The following is a 27,494-nucleotide window of genomic DNA, read 5'->3' as shown; positions in this document are numbered from 1 at the left end:
CCCGTTACTTTTAAACTTTAGCCTGAAAGTTGTTTCTTCCATATGAGGAAAATATTTGAGTTTCAAGGTACATTTGTTTTCATAGGATTTGCAACCCAAAGGAAAACATACCTTCTAAGAGCATTTCTGGAATGTCTGCTTGATATCTAGGTCCCACTCTGATTTCTCCTTTGTCAGCTAACAATGTTTTCACTGAAGGATCATAGACCAATGAGTAGAAAAAAGTATCCTGGAAAAAAAAAATGACAGAAAATACCTAGGTAAACATAATTCCGTCTACTTTTTATAAAGCAATAAATCCAATGTCACAATAATGAAACCATAAAACTCCAGAGTATAAAATTTCATTTTGGTGAATAAATTCATATATCTTTAAGAAGAGCATGATGTTACTATCATCAGGTAAACAGTATAAAATTAAATGAAACCAAAACAAATAGCTTACAATAAAAGTGGATAATAAAGTGTTGTTATTATTTGTTTTAGTCTATCAGAAACCCATTAACTGCTCTAAAACTAAAAGCTAGCAAAGTTAAGCAAAAGTCAAAGGAAGACCCCTGAAATCAAGTAATTATTTAAAGCTGTAAAGCCCCCACCAAACAGTAAGGATGCCTTCATAGATACCCGGCACTCTTACTTAGTGTCCAGCCCACATTTATCAAAAATATTAAAATGCACACACATCTCACATTAAATAAACTATAGAAGAACTTAGTTTATATGCCGTTTACTAATATGTCACACTGTATACATTCAAGTAAATATCTATTAATTATAATTCTGCAGTTCTCCTTTAAATTCTGAAACACTCATATGTACCTATAGGTAGGCATATAAACATAACTATACATGCTACCACCACTGGCATACCCACCTAACTTTCCATGGACCCTTAAAGAGCAAAACACCCTAGTTACTGGACCTAATGGATAAAATGACCTATAGCCACAAATCCTTAGCTGAATTCTGCATAACCACTGGAGATCATCTGAACCAGCAAAGTCTTGTCCCTGCTTCCCACCGTGGTTCTGAGGGTGACCTACTGCAGGATTCTCTGTATTATATCCTGAAAGGGCCTATCCCTAAGAACAGCAGATTGACAAAGGACTTAAGTGATTAAAAAGCAAGTGGATAGGAAAAAAATCCTAAAGATCTTTGCAAATTTTCATCTACTACAGTCCTTAGCATACACAAATTGCTAATAAATTAGAAGGCATAAATATCACCTTTAAAAAAAAATTTCAGGGAATTTCCTGGCAGTCCAGTGTTAGGACTCAGTGCTTTCACTGCAGTGGCCTGGGTTCAATCCCTGGTCAGGGAAAGAAGATTCCACAAGCCATGCAGCACAGCCAAAAACAAAACAAAACAAAACAAAACAAAACAAACCACTCTCTTAACAGCCAAATACAATAAAATACACTAAAACATATTGAATATGTCCTCTTTTTATTTCTGCTTCTGTGAGCAAAAGCTAATTTCTGAGCACCATCATTATCTATATTATCCATCATTCTGTTAGACAGACTGATGACAAACCCTACCCTTCTTTTCCAAATTCCATGAGTCTATTAACCTTTTTTCTGCCTCGAATACTTATTTTCATTTTAGTTTTCTTTATTAGGCTTCTAATACATAGTAGTTCTACATGTTTGTATCAATCTTTTTCGGCAATGTTTACTTCATTTGAGATAAGGGAACAACAATTTTGAGCATAGTAAAATATTTTTAAAAAAGAAAATATGTCCCTTTAATTCTGTAAAAAAAAAAAAAACCTATGTGTAATAAAGATTTTGGGAAAACAAACACTATGAAATTAAAAAGGTTAAATACTGAAACATTATCAATAGTAAAATATTTTCCCCACAACACAAATGATAAAAGTCACATAAAACTGCAAAATGTGGAATAGTCTTGCTTACAAGAATTTCCTCCCTTCAATGAAGTGCTTGCTCTAATTCAACTTGTTAAAAATGTTTAAAATGTTTCTTGAAGTTTACAGAAAAATATACTTTTAGTTGACAAAGTTTATTAGGATTCAAGGAAAGAAAGCAGACCACCAATGGTAAAATCTCATCTGCAAACAGTCTAAAAGAAAAGCTATTTATTTAAAAAGAAAAAAAAGGGAGGAGGACCAAGTATACTGAAGTCATTTATTTCATAAAGCCAAAAATAGTTCTTCCACTACCAACTAAATCATGTGCTATACTTTACAAGCTTTTCATTACCAAGCAAAAGAGACAGACAGACACGGGAGTTTTTGCCAACTTTTATCTCAGTTAACCAGAAAAATAAAATTACCTGAATGCAGTCCAGTCATTATACTTTTACCATAATACTGCTATCATTGTGCAATAATTTGTTAGAAGAAGAAATAATACAAAAGTATGGGCTTCTTATGAAATAGAGGGAAAAACAAAAACAAGTATAATTTTGAATTACCTCTTTATCAAGATATGACAATACAGACTCTGTCTCATTCAGAAGGGCAACACTGCATTTCCCCCTGTTGAAAGAGGAGAAAAGTGAATAAATAAAGGCCACCTCACCCTCACAGTGATGATATATACAAAGTTAGGAATATTCAAAATGTAAAGGTGGTATTAAGAAACTAGATGGCTTTTAGGAAAATCTATGTATGTATATACTTGGACTCTCTATCATCTTGGTTTTGTGTAACCTAAAAAATAAGGCTGTGTTTGTAGACATTTATTGAGAGACTAATCTGGGAAAGGAACAGTGTTAGGCAGTAAATCCTTGTAACATAAAAACACTTTATAGGTATTTCCTAATTTTTCAAGAAAAAAAAAAGAAGAGTACAATGCAATCTTCAGACTAAGAGCTAGTTTCTGAATCTGTAAAGAGTTAATATGAGGTAATTTTATACAAGGGATTTTCAAAGACATCACCATACAAACCAGTGCCTGAAATAACCTTCAAATTTTTAAAGTAGCCACTGCATATGAGAACCTAAAATAATACACATTCACATCAGGATTAACTAACTTCCCTTTATTGAAACTGCTCTAAAGACTAGTTAAAATTTAAATACAAGAAATGCCTATAGAGCAAGGGGCAAATAAGATTCATGGACCTTGAAGTCTCATGGCATTTACCTTTGATCATAGCTGGGTGTGTGCTTGGAAAAGAAATGTCTATTTTAAAAAAGGCTTACAGGACATGGAAGCAACCTAGGTGTCCATCGACAGATGAATGGATAAAGATGTGGCACATAATACAATGGAATATTACTCAGCCATAAAAACAAACAAAATTGAGTTATTTGTAGTGAGGTGGATGGACCTAGAGACTGTCATACAGAGTGAAGTAAGTCAGAAAGAGAAAAACAAATACTGTATGCTAACACATATATATGAAATCTAAAAAAAAAACAAAGGTTCTGAAGAACCTAGGGGCAGGACAGGTATAAAGACGCAGACATAGAGAATGGACCTGAGGACACGGGGAGGGGGAAGGGAAAGCTGGGACGAAGTGAGAGAGCGGCATGGACATATATACACTACCAAATGTAAAATAGCTAGCTAGTGGGAAGCAGCTGCATAGCACAGGGAGATCAGCTTGGTGCTTTGTGACCACCTAGAGAGGTGGGATAGGGAGGATGGGAAGGAGATGCAAGAGGGAGGAGATATGGGGATATATGTATATGTATAACTGATTCACTTTGTTATAAAGCAGAAACTAACACACCATTGTAAAGCGAGTATACTCCAATAAAGACAAATAAATAAATAAATAAATAAATGAGGTAAAAAAGGCTTATCTAGACCTGAGAAAAATCAAGGTTATTCAGGTAGTTGTACTTATTACCACTTTTAAAATTATCCTCCCAGCTTGAAAACTTCAGTATAGCTACAAATTTGACAGAATTTTGATAGACTATTCAAGTTACAGATATTGGTCAGGGCTCACAAAATATTTTTTAAATGCCATAATGTCATTTGATTATCTAAACAGAAGTCACTACTTGCTCCCCATGAAATAACATGTAAAAACAAATGCATCAAATATACATTAAATAGGAAGCTTGTTGTTGGATTATCAGAGTGAAATACAATTCAAAGGAAAAAATTACCAAAAGCAAAACTTTTGCAAAAGTAAAACATTAACACATAAGTAAAGCATTACAGTTTACTAAACATTTTGCAACTGTATATTCCTTAAATCTAAAAAACGATTCCCTTGGGACTTCCCCGGTAGCGCAGTGGTTAAGAATCCGCCTGCCAATGCAGGGGACACGGGTTCGAGCCCTGGTCCGGGAAGATCCCACATGCCGCGGAGCAACTAAGCCCGTGCGCCACAACTACTGAGCCGGCGCTCTAGAGCCCGCAAGCCACAACCACTGAGCCCGCGCGCCTACAGCCTGTGCTCCCCAACAAGAGAAGCCACCGCAATGAGAAGCCAGCGCACTGCAACAAAGAGTAGCCCCCGCTCACTGCAACTAGAGAAAGCCCGCGCACAGCAACGAAGACCCAATGCAGCCAAAAAATAAAATAAATAAATAAATTTATTTAAAAAACAAAACAAAACAAAACGATTTCCTCTCATCAAAACATCTTTCTCTGTTAATCATCTTAGGTTGTTATCACTTCAAAAGATTTCTCTCAGGGACTTCCCTGGTGGCGCCGTGGTTAAGAATCCACCTGCCAATGCAGGGGACATGGGTTCGAGCCCTGGTCCAGGAAGATCCCACATGCTGCAGAGCAGCTAAGCCCATGCGCCACAACTACTGAGCCTGCACGCCTAGAGCCCGTGCTCCGCAACAAGAGAAGCCATCACAATGAGAAGATCGTGCACCACAACGAAGAGTAGCCCCTGCTCACCGCAACTAGAGAAAGCCCGCTTGCAGCAAAGAAGACCCAATGCAGCCAAAAATAAATAAATAAATTTATTTATTTATTTAAAAAAAATTAAAGATTTCTCTGTGAGCATGTGGTATTCCATATTATCCTGTGAAATCTCTAATTCGATTACCAGGAGCTATAAAGGTTTTCTGCTTCTCTAATATATTTTATTCATGCATATTACTGAAGCAGAAAAATTAACATTATTACTTCAATGCATATAACAACACATAAAGTCAACAATTACCTGACAAGCTCTTACAAAGGACAGAATCACGAGCAGGGAAATTGCTCTGTTGCTGTTACCGCATCTACAGCTGCCATAGAAGAACCTCTTATGACCTGTGAATACATGCTCACACATCCAAGAGTGCTTAAGCAACAAACGGGATTTCCAAAAATAGTTTCATTTACTTCTCTTGCCTCAATAACTGCTGACAAAGCAGTATTTCTAACATTTAATACTTAATCACCTAGAAAAAATATATTTTTTAAGTTCTCTAAAGTCAGTTTTTTTTTTAAATGGAGAGGAGCAGATGCTGTAAATGTTATTCTAATAGATACCACTTGAATTTTATAGGATAACAGACACTGAAAATTCATAAAAAGAATATAGCATAAAGTTGCCTCCATACTGTCTGAAATGACAAAAGAATTTAATCACTAAACCATTATTTTCATATTTATATCAGGAGATAAGGAAACATTGATTATACTGTTTTAGAGGCACAACATGATTACAAAACCAATAGAAGGATAGATATCCCAATCAATCTAAAATATAAATTAATTTTGGAAATGTAGATTTTATGCAAAGAGGAAAGGATAATAGGTAATTTTAGTTCTCAATTTTTCTTTAATGTAGTATATTGTACCTTTTCCCCCATTAAAAATGAAAATGTGACACTTAAATTTTCATGTACATATATTAACAGCTAACAAAGTAAGAGGCTGAGTCAGAATTATTTTATGAAGTAAGTATGAATATGTAATTAACACATGTACCACCACGCCAAGAGTTGTTGATAAAAGTAGTTTAAAAAGAGATTTAAAGTGTTGGCTTCCTTTATGCTGAACAAATCTTGGCTCACAGGAAAAAGCATGATAAATTTTAAGCTAACGGCAAACTAAAGGGACTATTATCAAATTCTGAATATAGGTAACCCAATTGTTTTACCCTGAACCTCAAGCAATGAACCTAATTGTAACTTTGTACGGGGACAGATGATTACTAGACTTATTGTGATCATTTCATAATGTATGCAAATGTCAAGTAACTATTTAGTACACCTGAAACTAACATAATGTTGTATGTCAACTATATTTCAATTTTTAACATATGCAAAAGCAAACTATTTGCCAGCGTGGTGGGGGGAAGACGCTCAACATTCTCAGCCATTAGGAAAACGCAAACTCAAAACCACAGTGAGATACACTTCACAGAAAACCACAAGGATGCCCACAATGAAAAACACAGACGATAAGAAGTGTTGACGTGGATGTGGAGAAATTGGAACCCTAATACTTTTCTGGTGAGGATATAAAACTGTGCAGTCACTTCTGAAAGCAGTTTGGCCGTTCCTCAAAATGTTAAACAGAGTTGCCCTCTGACCCGGCAATTCCACTCCTAAGCGTACGTAATACCATGAGAAAAGAAAACATACATCCACACAAAAACCTGTGCACGGATGTTCACAGCAGCATTATTCATAACAGCCAAGAAGTGGAAACAACCCAAATTTCCATCAGCTGATGAATGGGTAAACAAAATGTGTAGTTCTGGTCCAAGTCCAAAGGCCTGAGAACCAGGAGTGCTGATGCTGTAAATCCCAGTCCGAGGGCAGGAGACCGAGGTCCCAGCTTAGTCAGTCACACAGAGAGAGAATTCTCCCTTCCTCTACCTTTTTGCTCTTTTCAGATCTTCAATTGATTAGAAGAGGTTTCCCCCACGCGGCGGGGGGGGGGGGCCGGGAGACAATCTGCTTTACTCAGTCTACTGACTCTAATAATCTCTTCCGGAAACACCCTCACGGACACACTCAGAATGCTTAACCAGGTATCTGGGCCTCACATAGCCCCAGTCAAGTTGACACATAAAATTAACCATCACAATATCTCAATAAAGTTATTATTAAAAATATATATAATATATATATTATTCTTCAAAACTGTCAAGGTCATGAAAAACAAGGAAAGACTGGGATACACACCAGAGGAAACTACGGAGACATGATGCCTAAATGAAATGTCAGGGTAAATCGTGAAACAGAAAAAGGACATCAGAAAAAGAATGGCACTATCTGAATAAAGTCTGGAGCTTAGTCAATAGTAATACATCTATGTCAATTTCTTGGTTTTGATAAAGATGTAATGATTATATAAATCATCAACATTAGGGGAAACTGAGTGAAGAGTACATGGGAACTCTCTGTACCATCTTTGCAGCTTTGTTTGTAAATCTACAAGTATCCCAAAATAAAATGCTTCTTTTTTTTAAGACCCCCCCTCCAAAAAAGGGGCATTTGTGTCATTGGTCTTATGAGTCTTATATTAGCCACAAACTGAATTCTGAGCATTTTTTCATGTAAAGAACCATGCCTGGTTCTGTGATTGGAAATTCAGCAAACAGTTTTATACAGCATTTAATCCACTGACTACAATGAACAAATTTTAAAAAATTAATGAAGTTCAAAGATCCAAAATGCTTTCATAAGCTTACATTTCTCAACAGCAGCAATGTAAGATAGGTCAAACGAAAAGATTCAAAATTCTGAGGGAAATTATTTCCAAACCAGAATTATATGCCTAAACAAATCATGAGTCAAGTGTGAAAAACATTTTCAGATCAGCAAGGACTAAAATTTTTTACATTTTAGAAGACTAATCAAAAGGAAAAGGCAAAACAATTATTAACTCCAAGGAAAACATAATATCGTACAACAATGAATTATGTGAGGAATATTTATGTGTTCATAAAATACAAATACTGATTATTAAGTTAAACAAAATTGTGATATACTGGAAATACAAAGGAAAGGGAATGGAGAAGAGAAAGTAAAGAGAGATTTCTAAAATTTTTAGAAATGAACAGTAGCAGTATCAGAGTAGTATAAATGCCAAGGTCAATGTCAGAGAAGTTGAAAATGATTGCAAGGTGGAAACCAGGCACATGACTGCCTTGGATATTACCAGACAGCTATATATTGGGTTGGCCAAAAAGTTCGTTCGGGTTTTCCCGGACAGGTTACCAAAAGCCCGAACGAACTTTTTGGCCAACCCAATACATACGTACGACTTTAAAAAATACTGAAATTTAAATTTGAAGTGAAGGGGGGTCCTAATTAGATAAAGTGCATAAATTTGCACGAATATTATACATACCAAGGGAGCAATAATTATTTATGGTGGCACAACATCAAGTTTTCTCAACCTTGGCATTACTGACCTTCTGGGCCAGGTAGTTCTTTGCTGCAGGGGCTGTCCTACGTGCACAGGACATTTAACAGCAGCCCTGGCCTACAGCCACTGGATGGCAGGAGCAGCCCCACACCCAGGTGTGACAGCCAAAACGGTCCAGACTTTGCCAAATGTCCCTTGGGAAACAAAATTGCCCCTGGTTGAGAACACTACAGAGCTGATGAACCATGGTTTTCTTAACTGTATCTTAGTAATAAGTATTTAAGGACTGCCTATATAAGCAAAAAAATATAATTTTATGAATTTTTAGATTATAAAAAGGAGGAAGAGGACAAAGAGGAAAAAGAAATCTAGAAACTTTCAAATATTTCTATTCAAAGATACATTTTCTGCTGTTAATACGATGAATACTTTAACAGATGTTTACAAACAGAAGTTAAAGGAGGTCCCCAAAAAACAAAACAAAACAGAAACTGGAACATCTGTGTGAGTAGGTAAGACAGAGGAATGAAAAGCCAAGAAGAGAAGTTTGAGCTTAATGTGATAGCTCAATGGATTTTGTGAAGAAACATGACAAGCAGTGTTTTGGAAAGCCCCTTCCGTTTGTGGCATGTGGAAAGAAGCAAAGCAACAAGTTATTATGAACCCATGATCCTGGAGATCTGGTAACAAACATGAAAGAAACTATCAAAGAGGAATTCAAGGGGAAAAAAAATCCTCTCTTGGTGCCACTTTTCCCTTTTATAACTAGGAGAAAATAGAATGTTCAAAAGAAGGTGCTAGGATTAGGAAGCTCCTCTTCTCCAAGACAGGATGACAAACAAATTGTTTTGATTACTAGGAAAATCTCACAAGCATTTCTTTCCACAACCATGTGGAACACCAGTACTCGGGACAATATGTAGGCTATCCTGTGATACAGCCCAATGCATTTCTGCGTTATGATTTTAGTTGGAGAAGAAAACACTTGAACCCATAGGGTTGATCATTTCAAAGGAAAGATTATATACTATAAACACAACATTCAAGAAAAAGTGTGCTAAACATGTAGACTTTAAAATGTTAAATTGTGATATGATTTTTCTCCAGTTTCTGTGTTCTTCCTCTAGTCCTCCTTCTCCTTAGCAATCCTAAGAGCCTAAGCATACTAAGTAAATAACTATCTTTATGTTACATTCATCTCTTAAGTAGCACTACTTATAGTCTCAATAGCACTCTTCTGGCTAACTTAAATTTTGTTTACAGATACGAAGAAAACTGCAAAAATCTAACATCTTAAAATAAAAATATTGGCACAATGAAATGTACAGGAAGAAAACTGCCTTTGTTTGAATTTTGTTTTAAAGATTCCAAGTAAGTTTCTTTAATGTTAGTAGCCAAACTGGAGAGAGACTGCTAATCCACAGTGGAGTTCTATTTTATTACTTATATACTTAAAACTTAGCATTACTACTTATTTATCAATAAACATAAATCTGTAAAAATTGGTTTTCTCTGAAGATTTTTAAAAGGCCTCAACACGGACTTCCCTGGTGGTCTAGTGGGTAAGACTCCGCACTCCCAATGCAGGGGGGCCCCCCGGTTTGATCCCCAGTCTGGGAACTAGATCCTGCAAGCATGCCACAACTAAGAAGCCTTCGGGAAGGGAGGGGGGAAGGGAAGGGGGGAGGGAGGGAGGAATAAATATATATTTTTTTAACCGTTAAGCTTTAAAAATAAATAAATAAAATAGAATAAAATGATCTACCAAATATCCTCACCATTGAGGCATCCCTGAAATTTCAGGATACAGGGTCTTCCCTGGTGGCGCAGTGGTTGAGAATCTGCCTGCCAATGCAGGGCACACGGGTTCGAGCCCTGGTCTGGGAAGATTCCACATGCCACGGAGCAACTAGGCCCGTGAGCCACAACTGCTGAGCCTGTGCGTCTGGAGCATGTGCTCCGCAACAAGAGAGGCCGCGACAGTGAGAGGCCCGCACACCGCGATGAAGAGTGGCCCCCACTTGCCGCAACTAGAGAAAGCCCTCGCACAGAAACGAAGACCCAACACAGCCATAAATAAATAAATAAATAAATTTATTAAAAAAAAAAAAGAAAGCCTGGTTTATAGAAAGTGCTCAATAATTTAAAAAAAAAAAGAAGAAATTTCAGGATACAATGGATTAGAGAATTCTAAGATTTAAAAGCTGGAAAAAACAGGTAATATGCAGAGTATGGAGAGTCTATGTGATATAAAACTACTTTCAATGACAATAGATGTTTGAGGACAATGGGGTTAGTCATCTTCAACCCAAAATTAAATTCCAAGCCAAACTATGTATCACATGTGTAGTAAAAATTATCTATGAATTTCATTCCAGAATAGCATAGGAAGTATTAAAAAATATGTAAAAGAGAGGTTGAGTCTGATAAAGTTGATAGCCTCTGCTGTAAGTTGTTATACACTAAAACATAAAACTAAAATTAAGAGTCATAACCAAAAAACACAGAAGCCTTCCAACTAGTATATGAAGAAGAACAGTATAATTAGAATATCACCACTCTATAACAACTGTGATTAAAGGAACTCCAGGCAATAAGCATCAAATAAATGCCAGTAACATCCAGAAATGAGAGATTATATACCTCCTAATGTACACCACCACCTATGAAGAAGTTTTTGTCTCTTGTACTTCACTCTTCCCCACAGAGGAAGGAGGCAGGGCAGGAGGAATGAAGGAAACCACGTCCTCTATTACCAATTCACGAGAAATATGAGGGAGAGGGGAACGTGGTTGAACACAGAGGGATACAATCAGCAAAATCCAAACAGTGAGAAACAAAATCCTCAATTCATCAACAAAAAAATAGCGGGGGTGTGGGGGGGGAGAGAGAGATAGGGAGAGACAAAGGGAAGCCTTCATTTATTTTCCCCTAGGGCCACCCAACTGATTTGGCACCATATACCTTTCTCCACTACACTGCAAAGGCGCCTTCATCAAATATCAAGTTGTACTATATATGCGGGTCTGTTCTGGCTTTTCTATTCTGTTCCACTGGTTTATTTCACAATCCACTTACCCGTACTACCCTACATTAATTACTGTAGCTATACAAGTGTCTTAATATCAAATGATATAAACCTCTAACATTTTTGTTCTTCAAGACTGACTTTATCAATGGTTCTCAAACTTTTTGGTCTCAAGATCTCTTTAAGTTCCTAAAAATTATTGAGAACCTCAATGAACTTTTGCCTTTGTGGGTTACATCTATCAATATTTACCATGATAGAAATTAAAACTAAAAATTTAACATCAATTAATTAATTTAAAATAAAAATAAACATATTAGCAAATATTTGTTATTAATAATTACTATATTCCCCCCCAAAAATTAACGAGAACAGTGGCGTTATTTTACATTTTTGCAAATCTCTTCAATGTCTGGCTTAATAGACAACTAGGTTTTCACATGAGTAACTAGTTTACTTCATTTTCAAAGAACATCCATCAAATACTCATGTCTCAATAACCACAGTTCGTCTCTCAGTGGTTATTTCAGGCAAAAATGGTGTTCCATGAAAAAGGTAGCTAGTTTAGCTCATATTTCAAACAAGCCCATGAGTTTTTTCTCAAAATGATCATCACACTTTCATATGCAGCAGAAATGATTTATGCATACTTCCCATTTCAGCACATGGAACATTAAAAGGATGTGTAATCTCTTTTTTTTCTTCCAGTTTTATTGAGGTATAATTGACATACAGCACCATATAAGTTTAAGGGGTACAGCATAATGATTTGACTTACATACATCGGAAAATGAAGATGTGTAATCTCTTGAAATAAGGGAGAGGTGATGGTTGAACAACGTTGTCAGTATACTGAATTTTTTATACTGAATGCCACTGAATTGTACCCTGTATACTGTACAGTGGTTAACATGTTGTTGTGTGAATTTTTCCTCAATTTTTAAAAAAAGGCATTTGAGACTTATTAAAATTAATAAATTGTATTGTTTTGCCAAGAACATTCTTAAGTGGAACTTGTCTTTTTTTTTCTTTTCTTTTTAATTGCAAATGCATACAATACAGTGACGACTATAGCACAGTTTGGTGACACTGCCGTGATTCCTGCTGACTTGGTGCCAGCAGTTTACCCACCATTGCTTTTGCACATGATTTTGCTTTTCCAAAATCAACAAGGAGAAAAGGCAAATAACATCTTACTGTTGTTATGAGAATAGTTTTGATCTCACAAAGGCCCTCTTGAATGGGTCTATGGGGACATCCAGAAGTACACGAAACATGTTTTGAAATGTTCTTGGTCCTTTCGATTCCCAGAGATTTTGGACTCAGCTTCTCAATTTATACACACATACACAGACACAGACACACACACACATACACACACAACCCTGCTAAGCTTTTCTTTGGAATTACATTGAATCTTTCGATCAATTTGGGAAAAACAGACTTATTGTCATTTATTTACTTAATCTTTAATTCCTTTAGCAATACTCTGTAATTTCTGTGTGGAGTTTTTACACATCTTTCCCTTTTTTTAGACATCTTTTATTTTTTTAAATTTATTTTTATCTTATTTTTGGCTGCGTTGGGGCTTCGTTGCGGCGTGCGAGCTTCTCACTGAGGAGGCTTCTCTTCTTGCGGAGCACGGGCTCTAGGCATGTGGGCTTCAGTAGTTGTGGGATGCAGGCTCAGTAGTTGTGGCTCACGGGCTTAGTTGCTCCACAGCATGTTGGATCTTCCCGGACCAGGGCTCGAACCCGTGTCCCCTGCATTGGCAGGCGGACTTTTTTAAATTTATTTTATTTATTTATTTTTGGCTACATTGGGTCTTTGTTGCTGCGCGCGGGCATTCTCTAGCTGTGGCGAGTGGGGGCTACTCTTTGGTGAGGTGCACTGGCTTCTCACTGCAGTGGCTTCTCTTGTTGCGAAGCATGGGCTCTAGGCGCGTGGGCTTCAGTAGCTGTGGTGCGTGGGCTCAGTAGTTGTGGCTCGCGGGCTCTAGAGCGCAGGCTCAGTAGTTGTGGCGCATGGGCTTAGTTGCTCCGCGGCATATGGGATCTTCCCGGACCAGGGCTCGAACCCCTGTCCCCTGTGTTGGCAGGCGGATTCTTAACCACTGTGCCACCAGTGAAGCCCTAGACGTCTTTCTTTAGATTTATTCCTAGGTGTTTGATATTGTTTGATGATACTGTAAATAGTATCTTTTTAAACGTAATTTTCTAACTGACCTCTCTTCACACCATATGCATAAAACAGACCTAAATATAAAACGTGGAACAGTAAAACTTCAAGAAAACATAGAAGAATATCTTCATGATCTTAATTAAGAAATCTCTGCCCATTGTAAGATCGTGACACTTGGATTGGTTTTTGAATGAGCACTCTAAGTAACAAAGTAGTCTTTTTTTGGTTTTTTGTTTGTTTGTTTGTTTTTTGCAGCTTGCGGGATCTTAAGTCCTGTGCCGTCCCCCTCCCCCACCCCGTCCCCCCGCAGTGAAAGCATCGAGTCCTAACCACTGGGCTGCCAGGGAGTTCCCCAAAGTAATCTTACTCTAGATTCATTCTGCTCCTTCATATATATCAAACCTATCAGGCATGTCTATTAATGTCTCAAGAATGGAATTTTTCCAGCCTTTATTTAACTGTCCTCCTCCCCTCCTCCTGCTGTTCCATCATTCATTTTCCTACCAAATTTCTCACATATTTAAAAACAAACCAACCAACCTAGAAAGAGCAAAGATGACAATAGCAGCACTGAAGAATAAGCACTGCTTAACGAGAGGAAGCTGCACACAAGGAATGTAGCTCCTCTGCCATTCTGAGTAAACTCCAACAATGTGCAGCCCAAATCCAAAGAATGCACATAAGATTAGGAATGAAAATGCACTGAAGATACACCAAAATGTCAGTGCTGCTGGGTGGAGGGATTACAGGGGTGTGTGTGTCTTTTTTGTGTGTGTTTTTCCCATTTCAACAATAAATTATAATTCTTCCATTATCATAAAATAAACAATAAAAGTTTACCTTTAAATTTTAATATGCAGTGATGTTGAGGAAACAGCAAAATGGGCATATTCATAATATACTGTGGTGGGAATATAAACCGACAGAATAATTCTTGAAGGAAACAGCATTTTGCAACAAAAACATTTGGAAAATGTACCCCTAAATTAGAAACAGGTCTGCTATCAAATGGTAACAGTAGCTAATGTTTCTATTGTACTTTACTACTACTGGGGAAGGGAGAATAAAGAGGAGTTTAGTTTTTAGTAGATTCCCATCTATTCTGTCTTCATCAAAACCAGCCAGGTTGTCACGCAAGGCAGGGGATTAAAATGGATGCAAAACGGCATTTTCCCTCTCTAATGTCCAAATGTACAAACTTTTAAATAATACTTTTTCCATTATATATCTAATGTGTTTTCATTTCAGACAAAGTAGAAATATAGAAAAGCATAAATATGAAAGTTGCTTGCATTTTCTGATAGTAGTGCAATCCTGAAATCTATCAAATACCAAGTTCCTACTTACATTTGTGATGCTGACTCATATTTATGAATGAAAATGACCTCATTTATTTGCAAAAAAATCTTTAACTAAAAAAATAAAACAAAACAATTCTGCAATAAACGTATCAGTATATATATTTCTACACACTTGCATGAGAACCTCTGTTAGATAAAACCAAAAAAGTGGAATTGCTGGGTCAAAGGATATTCACACATTAAAGTTTGATTTCTCTGATTATATTAACATTCGAATATAGAAGAGTTATCTATTTCCCCACCCTCATCGACACTGACTGTTAAGACAAGAACTTCAGTATTCCATCCCCCAAATACCTCTTGTTGGCTAGAAACTTTTCCGTTTCTCCCTTTCTCATGGTTGCTATATACGGTTTATAAATTCATTTTGTTTGGTGACAAATAATATGTACACAAAACAGATTTCCTATCCTCTGCTTAGCCCTCCATGTAAACGCCTGATGTTGACTCTGAGTCACTCTCCCTCAGAGTCCTAAGCAACCTGTGATTCCATGTATCAATCTTTAATTTTCATGAAAAGAGAAAGGCACACAATCTAAAACTTCATTTAAGGTCAGCAGTAACTGAGAGGAGATTATTCTACTATCTGTTGATGACTTTTATTTCCTTAACAAACAAAAATTTAAAAAATGGAAACTATGCAAGCTTCAAAGTCTAACTGGCTATTGAGTACTGTGCTCCACAGCAGGCAGGAAAAAGGAGAAACAGGACATACTAAGGAGCTTCTAGAATCTCACACTCTAAGATGATGTCTGACTTGAAGAACCTAAAAATTATACATATGAAGAACCTATGAAATTATATATAAAACCCAAGATTTCTAACAGCCACTAAAGATACTTTTTCAACTGAATTAAGAAAGCTCTTCATTTTGGAGGGCAGGAGACAATGTAGAAGCAACATGGCATCACTTAAACCAAGAAAAGTTCACGACAAACTGTGGTTGCAGCCAGTCTTCTATGAAGCAATAATGGTGATTATGGTGATGATGATGATCATACTCTGGAATCCTAACCTAAAAACTGTTTAAGAGGAAAAGAACATAAGGCTTTCTCTGAAGCATACTGCCATTAAGAGACTGCTTGAACACTATGTGCACCTAAGTCTTCAAGACCTATTCTACTACTGACACTAAATTTAGGTTCTGGAAGAGTTTCTTTGGACTTTGTTGAGGTGAAATAATGAGGTAGACAGGACGCTCACCAGTGATGCCCTGAGCAAGGGCCAGGTCTAACGACATGGATATAATGGTTTCTCTATCACCACTCACTCCTTGTAAGAAGACTTGGAGATCAAATCATCCAGTCCAAAAGCCCTTACTATAGGACACATTGAGGCCACTAATCAAGAGGTACCTAAGGAAATGCTTTTAAGACACAATGAAGCATAACTTCCAAGGCTGTAATCCAGATCCCAAGGTTGGCAAGCAGGAAAAGACTGGCTCTGTTTAAATACGACTAACTAGCTACACCAGAGGCAGGGAAGAGGTATTAATCACTACACATACAATGCTGTAACTAGCAGCTTTTAAAAAGCCAAGCTTTGTGTGTTCAAGATGAAGGAAAAATGGCATTGGACCATATATAAGACACATCCATAAACTTAAGCACCCAATCAAGTAGGCAGTTCCCAGTCGCTATTTATATCTCTAACACTGTAAAATAGTACAGTTTGTATGCTTAACTCAGTTTTTAATTTAGTTCTGCCCATTTGACTTGAGTAAATAGAAAAATTATGTGAAAAAAATAGAAAATCAAAGAGCCTATCTATTCAACAAGCTTCTAAATAGCTGTCTTTCTGTCTCTGATGCTTTTTAACACTTAGAGTCATGTATATATCATAATATTGTATATTTGCAGCCACATGATCTGAGTTCAAGATCTGAATCTGCCATTTAAAAGCCGTGAGACTGAAAAGTTATTTAACCTTTTTGTGTTTCAGTTTCCTCATCTGTAAAATGAGGATAATAACAGGACCTACATTACAAAGTCATTGGGAAGATCAAATAAAATACATGTAAAGCAATTGAAATAACACCTATCATAAAGGTTCAATAAATGTTAGAATTTTTAAAAGCCAAGTTCAATAAACATGGGCTCTATATAACTGAACACAGTATTCTATAGACACACACACACACACACACACACACAGTGACAGGTCTAGCAGCTGGCGTAACAATAAATTTTATAGTGCTTTATATCCCACGCAGCATATAATCTATTATTAATGACCTAAGGCACTGTGCAAGAAGCATGCTGTCTCTCCCCTTCACCCCAAAAAGTGTTCCAAAGGAATTCTCATGTTCAAATCCTATCTATCCTAACAAGACAGATACAAACAAATCCTCAACTAGAGAGAGGTGAATCACTAACTCTACCCAGAAAAGTCCTGGTCCTATTCATTCTCTTCCAATGAAATCAGAAGGAAGGAAGAGTTGCCTCCCTGCCACTTTGGGAAGCTTGTAGCACCCAGTTAGTATTATAGCTCACAAACTACAAAGGACCTCAGGAATGCCTCAGTCAGGTTTTCTCCTCTGTTCCATACGGCACCAAGGAAATTCTGGGCACTTAATAATGCCCCTAAGGGCTTCCCTGGTGGTGCAGTGGTTGAGAATCTGCCTGCCAATGCAGGGGACACGGGTTCGAGCCCTGGTCTGGGAAGATCCCACATGCCGCGGAGCAACTAGGCCCGTGAGCCACAACTACTGAGCCTGCGCGTCTGGAGCCTGTGCTCCGCAACAAGAGAAGCCGTGACAGTGAGAGGCCCGCGCACCGTGATGAAGAGTGGCCCCCCGCTCGCCGCAACTAGAGAAAGCCCTCGCACAGAAACGAAGACCCAACACAGCCATAAATTAAATAAATAAATAAATAAATAAAAATTAAAAAAAAAAATAATGCCCCTAAGAATAAAAAGCCAGTATTCATCAAATTACCCCTCTTTGCTGCCAAAGAACAATGGGACTTCAGTAATTTTCTCCTGTTAAAGCACAGATAAATAGGGCATGACTTCAACGTTAGCGAAGTGTCAAGATCACGCCAACGTGCACTTGTTCTACATCAGCATGAGGGCTGGTTAGCACAGCTTTGTGCTTTGGCTGGAGACTGCCCCTAAATCCATTCAGCTGTTTGAAAATGAGAGCCATAAATGAGAAAATATGGCTCCACACTACTCCCTCTCAACTTGGAGAACAAAAAAATTAAAAAAACAAATGCTTCAAATATCTATATCTCTTCCTCATAATTCAAAAGAATTGCCACCAGGTAAACTCCTTAAGTTTACAAGCTGGGGAACCTTGTCTTATTCATCAAGCAGTTAGCAAGCTCCCTAATTGAGAATATACTCAGGAAATGTGTTCAACATGACTGAATGATCGTATATTCTATGTAATTTCTATGTTCAACAAAGGGGTGTCTTGATAATTACATTTCAATATACTCTCTCAGTCCTTATGACACATGAAAAATACTTCACTAGTTTTTCCATTCCAAGCAATCTGTTAAAGGAAACCAACATTACTTATAAACAGATTCCAAGCTATCAGGAGGGTAAATTAAAAATATACTTGCGTGTTTTGGATACATTTTTAAAACCATTTGTCAGATTCTTGTTCTGGCAAGAGTCTTATGACTGGCCACATAACTTCTTGAGCTTAAAATGAATCTTTATATTCTAGCTTCTTCCAATTAAATGATAAATGCATATGGCTCTTCAGCATTTATTAGTTACCTATATCTTTAAAACAATTACAAAATATGTTTGCATGTTTCATCTCTTTGAGCAAAAATTAACTTACTTTCCTATTTCTTGAAATACCCCTATTTTTAGGTTAAATACTATTCCCACATTATCTGGCCTGATTATCTTTTCTAACACAGGACCTAAGTCACACAGAACATACTAACTCTAGCCAATCTAAACACAGTGTCCCCATTTTTACATACTTTCCTGAATTTGATTATTTTCTAGTAATCAATATACAATAGAATTTTTCTATAACAACAGAAATCTAATATTCTGTTGTAGTTGTTGTATCATAATTCATTTAACCAATTCCCTACCAATGGACATTTACTTTCAATTTTATACTACTAAAGGCAATTCTGAAACAAAAAATAAATACAAAATAAACACAGTGTCCCCTAAAAAACCTAAATAAAGCAATGATATGATGTTAACTACTGAGGAGGATCAAGTTATCTCTGAAAAGATTTGGAGAAAGGGGATTCTGGTATCTTTGTGATACACTTCCTGCCTTAGAAGATCTCTGTGTCCATTTCTGAAAAGAGAAGTATAAGAATACACAAAGGTCTGGGGAGTTGGGGCATGTGTGTTTGTGTTACAAAGACAAAACTGGAGCTTCAGGAAGTCTCCAAACATGTCTGAGCCCAAAAAAGACAGACTTAGATACAATACCGACATTCAGGGCTAAAGAAGAGGGGCCAATTTTTTAAAAATAAACAGTTAATACATTTTATTTCCACATATAAACAGTTTTTAAGACAATAATAACTAGTGAAGAGTTGAATAAAAGAAGTAAAGATTGTGAACAACAGTTGAAGGAATTCCTTTAACGTTAGGGGACAAAAACACTGCATCTGGACACAGGCTGTTCCCTGCACACACCCATGCTTACCTGTTCCCTTTACCTGAAACATGCCCCCCAATCTCTCGAAGGCTGAGTAAATGCCAACTCCTTCTGAAGTTTTTGAGTTCAAACATTTTGTTATACCTCCAAAATGCACCTATTACAGACAGCACTCAGAAAGAGCTCAATTGTATCTATGCTTAAATCTTACCACTACCGGATCAAAAAGACCACCACCATTCTCCCAAAGCTACAAACCAGGGACTGGATTTCACTTTTACATCCCATCATTGCACAGATCAGATGCAAGTGAGTGAGTAATAAAGAATATAAAGTTTTCATCCCAGAGGACCTCAAAAATAAATAAATAAATCAAAAGCCTTGTATCCTACAAGGTCAAGAGACAAGTGCCTGGGAACCAGATCTTGGGTTCTAGTTCTTGGACTCCAATGAGTATATTATTTTCTAGGAATCTGGAGAAGACCAGCATTTCCCAAAATGCTATCTGCTGGACACTGTTCTGCAAGATGCTAATACATACTTAAATAAATTGGAAAAGTCTGGATTAAAACAAAGCTAACATGGTTACTTTACTGCAGAACATTTGCAGGGCTTTAAAATGCTAATATACACTATAAATTTCCAAGATAAGATTACATAATGAAGCCTTTAGTGAACTAATTTGAGCAAGATTGTTGGGGAGAGTTTGGAAAATGCTTCAAAAAGGTTGTTTTAGTTTGTTTGTTTGTTTTTCCCAATTGTCACAATATTACCGAGTGCTTCAGATCAAATTCTAAAAAGTTCTTACCTGATATGTGTTGCAGGCAGAGATTCGTACTGGCGTGACAAAAAGAGCTCCCTATGTTTCAACTGATGTTTCTGTTTATCGGTCAGGTCAGCCTCAATTGTTGTTTCTGATTCTTCCTCAATTTCTTCTACACAAATAAAATACAAAAAATGCATTGTTACAAAGTACATTACCTATTTGGTTATTAAGATAGATTGAATCAGCCTTTCATTCAATATTTTTTTCAAACGAATTGGTTTTAAATTTACACATTTAACTTGTCATTTGAATTACAACCATAAAATTAAGTTAGCCAGGCCTCAAAGGAATAACTCCAATTTTAAGATGGCAGATGGAACATATGCATCTATCTCCTCTTCCCCCATGAAACTACACCAAAATATCAATGAAAATGTATTAACATTTCAATGACAATAAAAAATGAAGCAACAATGGAAGAAAGATTTTCAACAACAACAAAAAAAGATGGAAAGTAGATTTAAAAAAAAGGAAAAGTACACACTTAGTCAAGAGATGGAAGTGACAATCTATGTGCGTACAGAGAGGGATGCCACGGAGAAGGCGGGCACAGGGCGTGTACTGACTTATCCCTTGACGCTACCAAGTATTACGAGAAAGAAAGTAGGGTGAGAGCAAAAAAGCAGGAGGAAGGGGTTGAAAGTCTATCTATAACACAATAACTTAATCCCAGAACACTCCAGTTAAAAAGAGTACAATCAGAAACAAATAGTATAACACATTTCAAATTTGATAACACAAATAAAAAACTAATAGAAGGATTAGAGGATAATGCTAATGAAATGTCCTAGAAATTAAAACAAAGAGATAACTGAAAACCAAAAGATTAAAATATTAAAGAAGAATGCATGAGGTCCAACATCCCACTAACAAAAGTTCCAGAAAGAAACAATAGAGAAAACAGATTCTTTTACCTCTTTGTTTGTTTGTTTGGGGGGCGGGGGGGGATGAGGGAAGACCTATCAAAGAGATGATTCAAGAAAATTTCCCCTTACTAAGTGTCCAGTGAGACTGAGTGTCCCGATTGAATTCCTGTCATACTTAACTTTTTTTTTTAAGTGACAGCATGAGAAGATTGCAACCATTTACAGGAAAGAAGTGTAGGCACAAGCAAAGAAACCAGAATCCGAGTGGAATCACAGATGAACAGCAACACTGTGTGCTAAGACGGCACAGCAATGCCATCCAAGAGGAAAAATGGCATTCAACCTAGAATTGCATAGTAAACTATCAAGTCTGAAAAGAGAGTAAGGACAAACTTTTTGCATTCATTCAACCAAGATTTACAGTTCACCCTTGAACAATGTGAGTTTGAACTGCACGGGTCCACTTATATGTGTATTTTTTCAATAAATACAGTACACTGGAAAATTTTTTGGAGGTTTGCAACAATTTGAAAAAATTCACAAATGCGGACTTCCCTGCCAGTCCAGTAGTTAAGACTCCGCGCTTCCAATGGAGGGGGCGCGGGTTCGAACTCTGGTCAGGGAACTGAGATCCCACATGCTACGCGGCCAAAAAAAAAAAACAAAAAAAGAAAAAAAATTCACAGATAAACCATGTAGCTTAGAAGTGTCAAAAAAATTAAGGAAAAGGTATGTTGGGACTTCCCTGGTGGCACAGTGGTTAAGAATCCACCTGCCAATGCAGGGGACACGGGTTCAATCTCTGGTCCGGGAAGATCCCACATGCCGCGGAGCAACTAAGCCTGTGCACCACAACTACTGAGCCTGTGCTCTAGTGCCCGCGAGCTACAACTACTCAAGCCCGCGTGCCTAAAACCCATGCTCTGCAACAAGAAAAGCCTCCACAATGAGAAGCCCGCGCACCGCAAGAAAGAGTAGCCCCCACCTGCCACAACTAGAGAAAGCCCACGCGCAGCAACGAAGACCCAACGCAGCCAAAAATAAATGAATAAAATAAATTTTTTAAAAAAGGGATTTTTCACTTAAATGTTTATTTTAAAAAAAGGTATGTCATGAATTCATAAAACATGTGGATACTAGTCTATCCTTATATAGGCATAAGGTGAATGATATTTAATAAAAACTACTGTGTTAGTTTTCTTACCGTTTTATAACTTTCCTTTCAAAGAATTAATTACCATTCATTATATTATATTGCCTCTCTCTCTAGTAACTGGAAAAACTGCTTATCAGCATATTATCACAGGTAGGTGGGTTTTTTTTTTAATTGTATCAATGTTTCCAATAGTGTTATTATGAATATAACTGTAATACTCTATGCCATAAAACTTTTTAAATGATTCATTCATTAGCATATAGGCTAGGCTACTGTGAAGCAATCATATCAGTTACACTAGGCTACCATAAAGAATCATATTGCTGGGCTTCCTTGGTGGCGCAGTGGTTAAGAATCCGCGTGCCAATGCAGGGGACACGGGTTCGAGCCCTGGTCCGAGAAGATCCCACGTGCCGCAGAGCAACTGAGCCCGTGTGCCACAACTACTGAGCCTCCACTCTAGAGCCCGCGAGCCACACTACTGAGCCCACGTGCCACAACTACTGAAGCCCGCGCGCCTAGAGCCCGTGCTCCACAACAAGAGTAGCCACCGCAATGAGAAGCCCGCGCACCGCAACGGAGAGTAGCCCCCACTCGCCGCAACTAGAGAACGCCCGCGTGCAACAACAAAGACCCAACACAGCCATAAATAAATAAATTAATTAATTAATTAATTAATTAATTAATTAAATTTATTTTAAAAAATCATATTGCTGATTCTTCATTATCAATGCACGGATCACTATACCTGTAAATAAATATGAACTTCTTTTTCACATTTTTTTTTCCTTTTTGATGTCTAGTGTTAGTAACACACATAACATCTACAGTGTTTTGTACTGTATAAGACAATACTGATGTAGGTACTGCCAGACAATTCATCTTATAATCAGATAACAAACTTATGGTATCAATAAATACAGCATAGTACTGTAAGTGTATTTTCTCTTCCTTGTGATTTTCCTAACATTTTCTTTTCTCTGGCTTACTTTAAGAATACAGTATATATTCTGTATGACATACAAAATATGTGTTAATCAACTGTTTATGTTACGCATAAGGCTTCCAGTCAACAGTAGGCTATCAGTTAAGTTTTGAGGGGAGTCAGAAGTTTTATGAAGATTTTCAACTGTGCAGGGGGTTGGTGTCCCTAACCCCTGCATTGCTCAAGGGTCAACTGTATTAGGCACCAAAAACAGGCACTAATCAAGGTGCTGGAGGCAATCAGTGAGCAAAAAAGTTGCTACTAAGAAGAAATAATTCAAAGTGTTTGCCTCTGGGAAACAGGGTTGGAAGAAAAGGATGGAAAGGGGAGACAAAGTTTTGCCTGAGATTTTTTTTTTTAATGCTGTATTTAATATTCTTTTTAAAGAAAAAAATTACTAGATGTCATTTACAGATATAATTCCAAATAATTTTAGATATAAAAATTTTAAAATATAATACCTGTGGAGGCTCACAGATCCTCTGCAGCCTTACCTGGACCAGACCAGAACAGACTGTGTAGCTATGGGAATAGCAGGAGTATAAAGAACTCAGAGTCAGGGAGGGGGGTGACTGGATTCTCACACAGGAAGTAAAGCCCAAGGTTAGGCCTCAGAGCCTTAATTTTTGGACAGTGACAAAACACACACACACACACACACACGCACACAGCAACGCATTTCTGTTCCTCACAATTCTTTCTTATACATTTCTTACGTACGGACCCAGGACCACAAGAGATTTTATCATATGTGACCCCCTAGTTGTAGTTCTTCTGAGTTGTATGAGGGCAATTAATAGGCTAAGTATCAAATCTTTTCTACCTTCAAACTTTTAAAACTCTGAATTGAAAATGAACCTGTAAAACTTAGAAACTAATTTAGAAAAAGACCCACCTAACTCAAAAACAGAATAATGTGATTTAAAATTCTTTGATTGTTCTTTATAATGAACTACTCAAAGAGAAATGAAGCACTAAAAGAGCCATTTACTTGCAAGTCTAATAACATCTCACCAGTGGAAATCAATGAAGTTATCGCTGCATTGGCACTATTAGCACCAGCAAATATCACATACAAAATTATACTCTTTACCTAATTAGGATTTGATAAATTGTTGTTCCATAAAACACAGCTAACTGAATTCTAACGTGTACCCTATAGAGCTAAAACAGCAACAAGCTCTAAAAATAATGGTAACAACAGCAAATCTTATTTTCTTGTACATTCTCTTGATACTGGGTGAAAAGGAATGAAATCTCTCAAGTTCAATCTAACCAAACACAGAAATCACCACAACAGCATCTGAAACTCATTTTTTCAAATTTACAAGTTAAATTTCATTTACATATTTGTATAAATTTCTATTGGCTTCTGAACAAGAAATGATTCCCATGCCATTAACATCCTAAAAACATTAAACAACCACAATGGCAAAAACTGGCATTTAGACAATGAAAAATTTAAAAGAATAGAACTATCATCAAAAATCACGGGGCTTCACTGGTGGCACAGTGGTTAAGAATCGGCCTGCCAATGCAGGGGACACAGGTTCAAGCCCTGGTCGGGGAAGATCCTACATGCCGCGGAGCAGCTAAGCCCGTGAGCCACAACTACTGAGCCTGCGCTCTAGAGCCCTCACGCCACAACTACTGAGCCTGCGCTCTAGAGCCCTCACGCCACAACTACTGAAGCCCGCACACCTAGAGCCCGTGCTCCGCAACAAGAGAAGCCACCACAATGAGTAGCCCCCTCTCGCCGCAAGTAGAGAAAGCCCGCGTGCAGCAACGAAGACCCAACACCACCAAAAATAAAAATAAAAATAATTTTTAATAAAATAAAATTTTTAAAAAAAGAAATTAAAGAAGACTTAAGTAAATGGGAAAACTATGTTCACAGATTGGAAGATTTAATATTGTTAAGATGGCAGTACTGCCTAAATTGATCAACAGATTCAATGCAACCCCTACCAAAATTCCAATTGTCTTTTTCACAAAAATTAGCAAACTAATTCTAAAATTCATATGGACATGTAAGCAACCCAGAATAGCCAAAATAATTTGAAAAAGAACAAATTTAAGAGTACTCACACTTAAAAAAAAAAAAAGAGTACTCACACTTCCAGATTTCAAAGCATTCTTCAAAGCTACAACAACCAAGACTGTGATACTGGCATAAGGATAGGCATAGATTAATTAGAATGTAACTGGGAGTCCAGAAATAAACCCGTACATTTATGTTAAATGATTTTGGATAAGGATGCCAAGACAATTCACTGGGGGAATGAATAGTCTTTTCTACAAATGGTGCTGAGAACAACTGGACATCCACATACAATGAATAAAGCTGGACCCTCACACCACATACAAAAATTAATTCAAAATGGATCAAAGACCTAAATGGAAGACCTAAAACTTTTATAAAACACTTAGAATAAAACACAAGTGTAAATCTTCATGACCTTAGACTAGGCAATAGTTTCTTCACTATGGCACCCTAAATAAATCACAAGCAACCAAAGAAAAAACAGGTAAATTAGAATTAGAATTAAAATTTTTGTGCTTAAAAAGGTACTCTGAAGAAAGCAAAGAGACAACCCATAGAATGGGAGAAAATGTTTGCAAATCATGTAACTCATAAGGTTCTAGTATCCAGAATATATAAAGAACTCTTTAAACAATAATAAGACAACCCAGGGCTTCCCTGGTGGCGCAATGGTTAAGAATTCTCCTGCCAATGCAGGGGACACAGGTTTGAGCCCTGGTCTGGGAAGATCCCACATGCCGTGGAGCAACTAAGCCCATGTGCCACAACTACTGAGCCTGCGCTCTAGAGCCCGTGAGCCACAACTACTGAGCCCACTTGCTGCAACTACTGAAGCCTGCGCACCTAGAGCCCGTGCTCCGCAACAAGAGAAGCCACCACAGTGAGAAGCCCGTGCACCACAAGGAAGAGTAGCCCCTGCTTGCCACAACTAGAGAAAGCCCGCGCGCAGCAACAAAGACCCAACGCAGCCAAAAGCAAAATAAATCAAAATAAATAAATTTTTAAAAAACCATTCACAAAAAAAAAAGACAACCCAATTAAATAATTGGCAAAGGATCTGAATACATTTCTCCAAAAGATATACAAAGAGCCAATTAGTACATGAAAAGATGTTCAACATCATTAGTCACTAGGGAAATGCAAATCAAAAATACCATGAGAGGACTTCCCTGGTGGCGCAGTGGTTAAGAATCCGCCTGCCAACGCAGGGGACACGGGTTCGAGCCCTGGTGAGGGAAGATCCCACATGCTGTGGAGTAACAAACCCGTGCGCCATAGCCCGTGCGCCACAACTACTGAGCCTGTGCTCTAGAGCCCATGTGCCCCAACTACTGAAGCCCACATGCCTAGAACCCGTTCTCCGCAAGAAGAGAAGCCACCGCAATGAGAAGCCCATGCACTGCGACGAAGAGTAGCCTCTGCTCACCGCAACTAGAGAAAGCCCACACGCAGCAGCAAAGACCCAACACAGCCAAAAATAAAAATAAATGAAATAAATTTTTTTAAATTAAAAATTAATTAATTAATTAAAAACTACCATGAGATATTTCACATTGACAAGAATGACTATAATCAAAAAGATAACAAGCAAAAATGTGGAGAAATTGTAATCTTTGTACATTATCAGTAGAAATGTCAGATGGTACAGCTGCATTGTAAAACAGTTCAACAGTTCCTCAAATTGCTGAACAGAGTTACCATGTAACCAAGCAATTCTATTCCTAGGTATATACCAACGAGAACAGAAAACATGTCAATACAAAACTTGTACATGAATGTTTATACAGCATTATTCATAACTGCCAAAAAGTGGAAGCAACCCAAACATCTGATAAATGGATAAATAAATGTAGTATATCCATACAATGGGATATTTATCATTTAGCCATAAAGAGGAATGAAGTGCTGATTCATGCTGCAACGTGGATGAACCTTGAGACATTGTATTAGTTCAAACAAAGGAACTTTCTGGCCAACCCCATACTAAATGAAATATTACAACAGTGAAAGACACAAAAGGTCACATATTATAGGATGCCATTTATATGAAAAATACAGAATAGACAAATCCACAGAGACAGGAAGTAGCTTGGTGGTTGCCAGAGGATTAGTGGGGGGAAATACAGGGACTGCTAATGGGTACGGGGTTTCTTTTTGGAGTGATAAAAATGTCCCGGAATCAAATAATAGTTATAGTTGCA

The 27,494-nt window shown here is 37.3% G+C and overlaps 1 protein-coding gene across 4 annotated transcripts in view; it reads right to left on the bottom strand.

Annotated features, from left to right (window-relative positions):
• The window catches only part of MTA3 (metastasis associated 1 family member 3), a 163,941-nt gene that overhangs the window by 97,919 nt on the left and 38,528 nt on the right, over window positions 1-27,494 (bottom strand). For all 4 annotated transcript variants that reach the window (XM_061168800.1, XM_061168801.1, XM_061168803.1 and 1 more), the window contains 3 exons: window positions 20,225-20,351; window positions 2,440-2,503; window positions 112-229 (listed from right to left, as the gene is read on the bottom strand). In XM_061168800.1, the coding sequence (XP_061024783.1) occupies window positions 112-229; window positions 2,440-2,503; window positions 20,225-20,351 (309 nt within the window). The remainder of the gene's footprint in view (window positions 1-111; window positions 230-2,439; window positions 2,504-20,224; window positions 20,352-27,494) is intronic.

The sequence above is a fragment of the Eubalaena glacialis genome, chromosome 14 (assembly GCF_028564815.1).
Source record: "Eubalaena glacialis isolate mEubGla1 chromosome 14, mEubGla1.1.hap2.+ XY, whole genome shotgun sequence".
Classification (NCBI taxonomy): domain Eukaryota; kingdom Metazoa; phylum Chordata; class Mammalia; order Artiodactyla; family Balaenidae; genus Eubalaena; species Eubalaena glacialis.
Note: the sequence above shows the minus strand (reverse complement) of the source record. Positions and strands in the feature narration are given on the sequence as shown.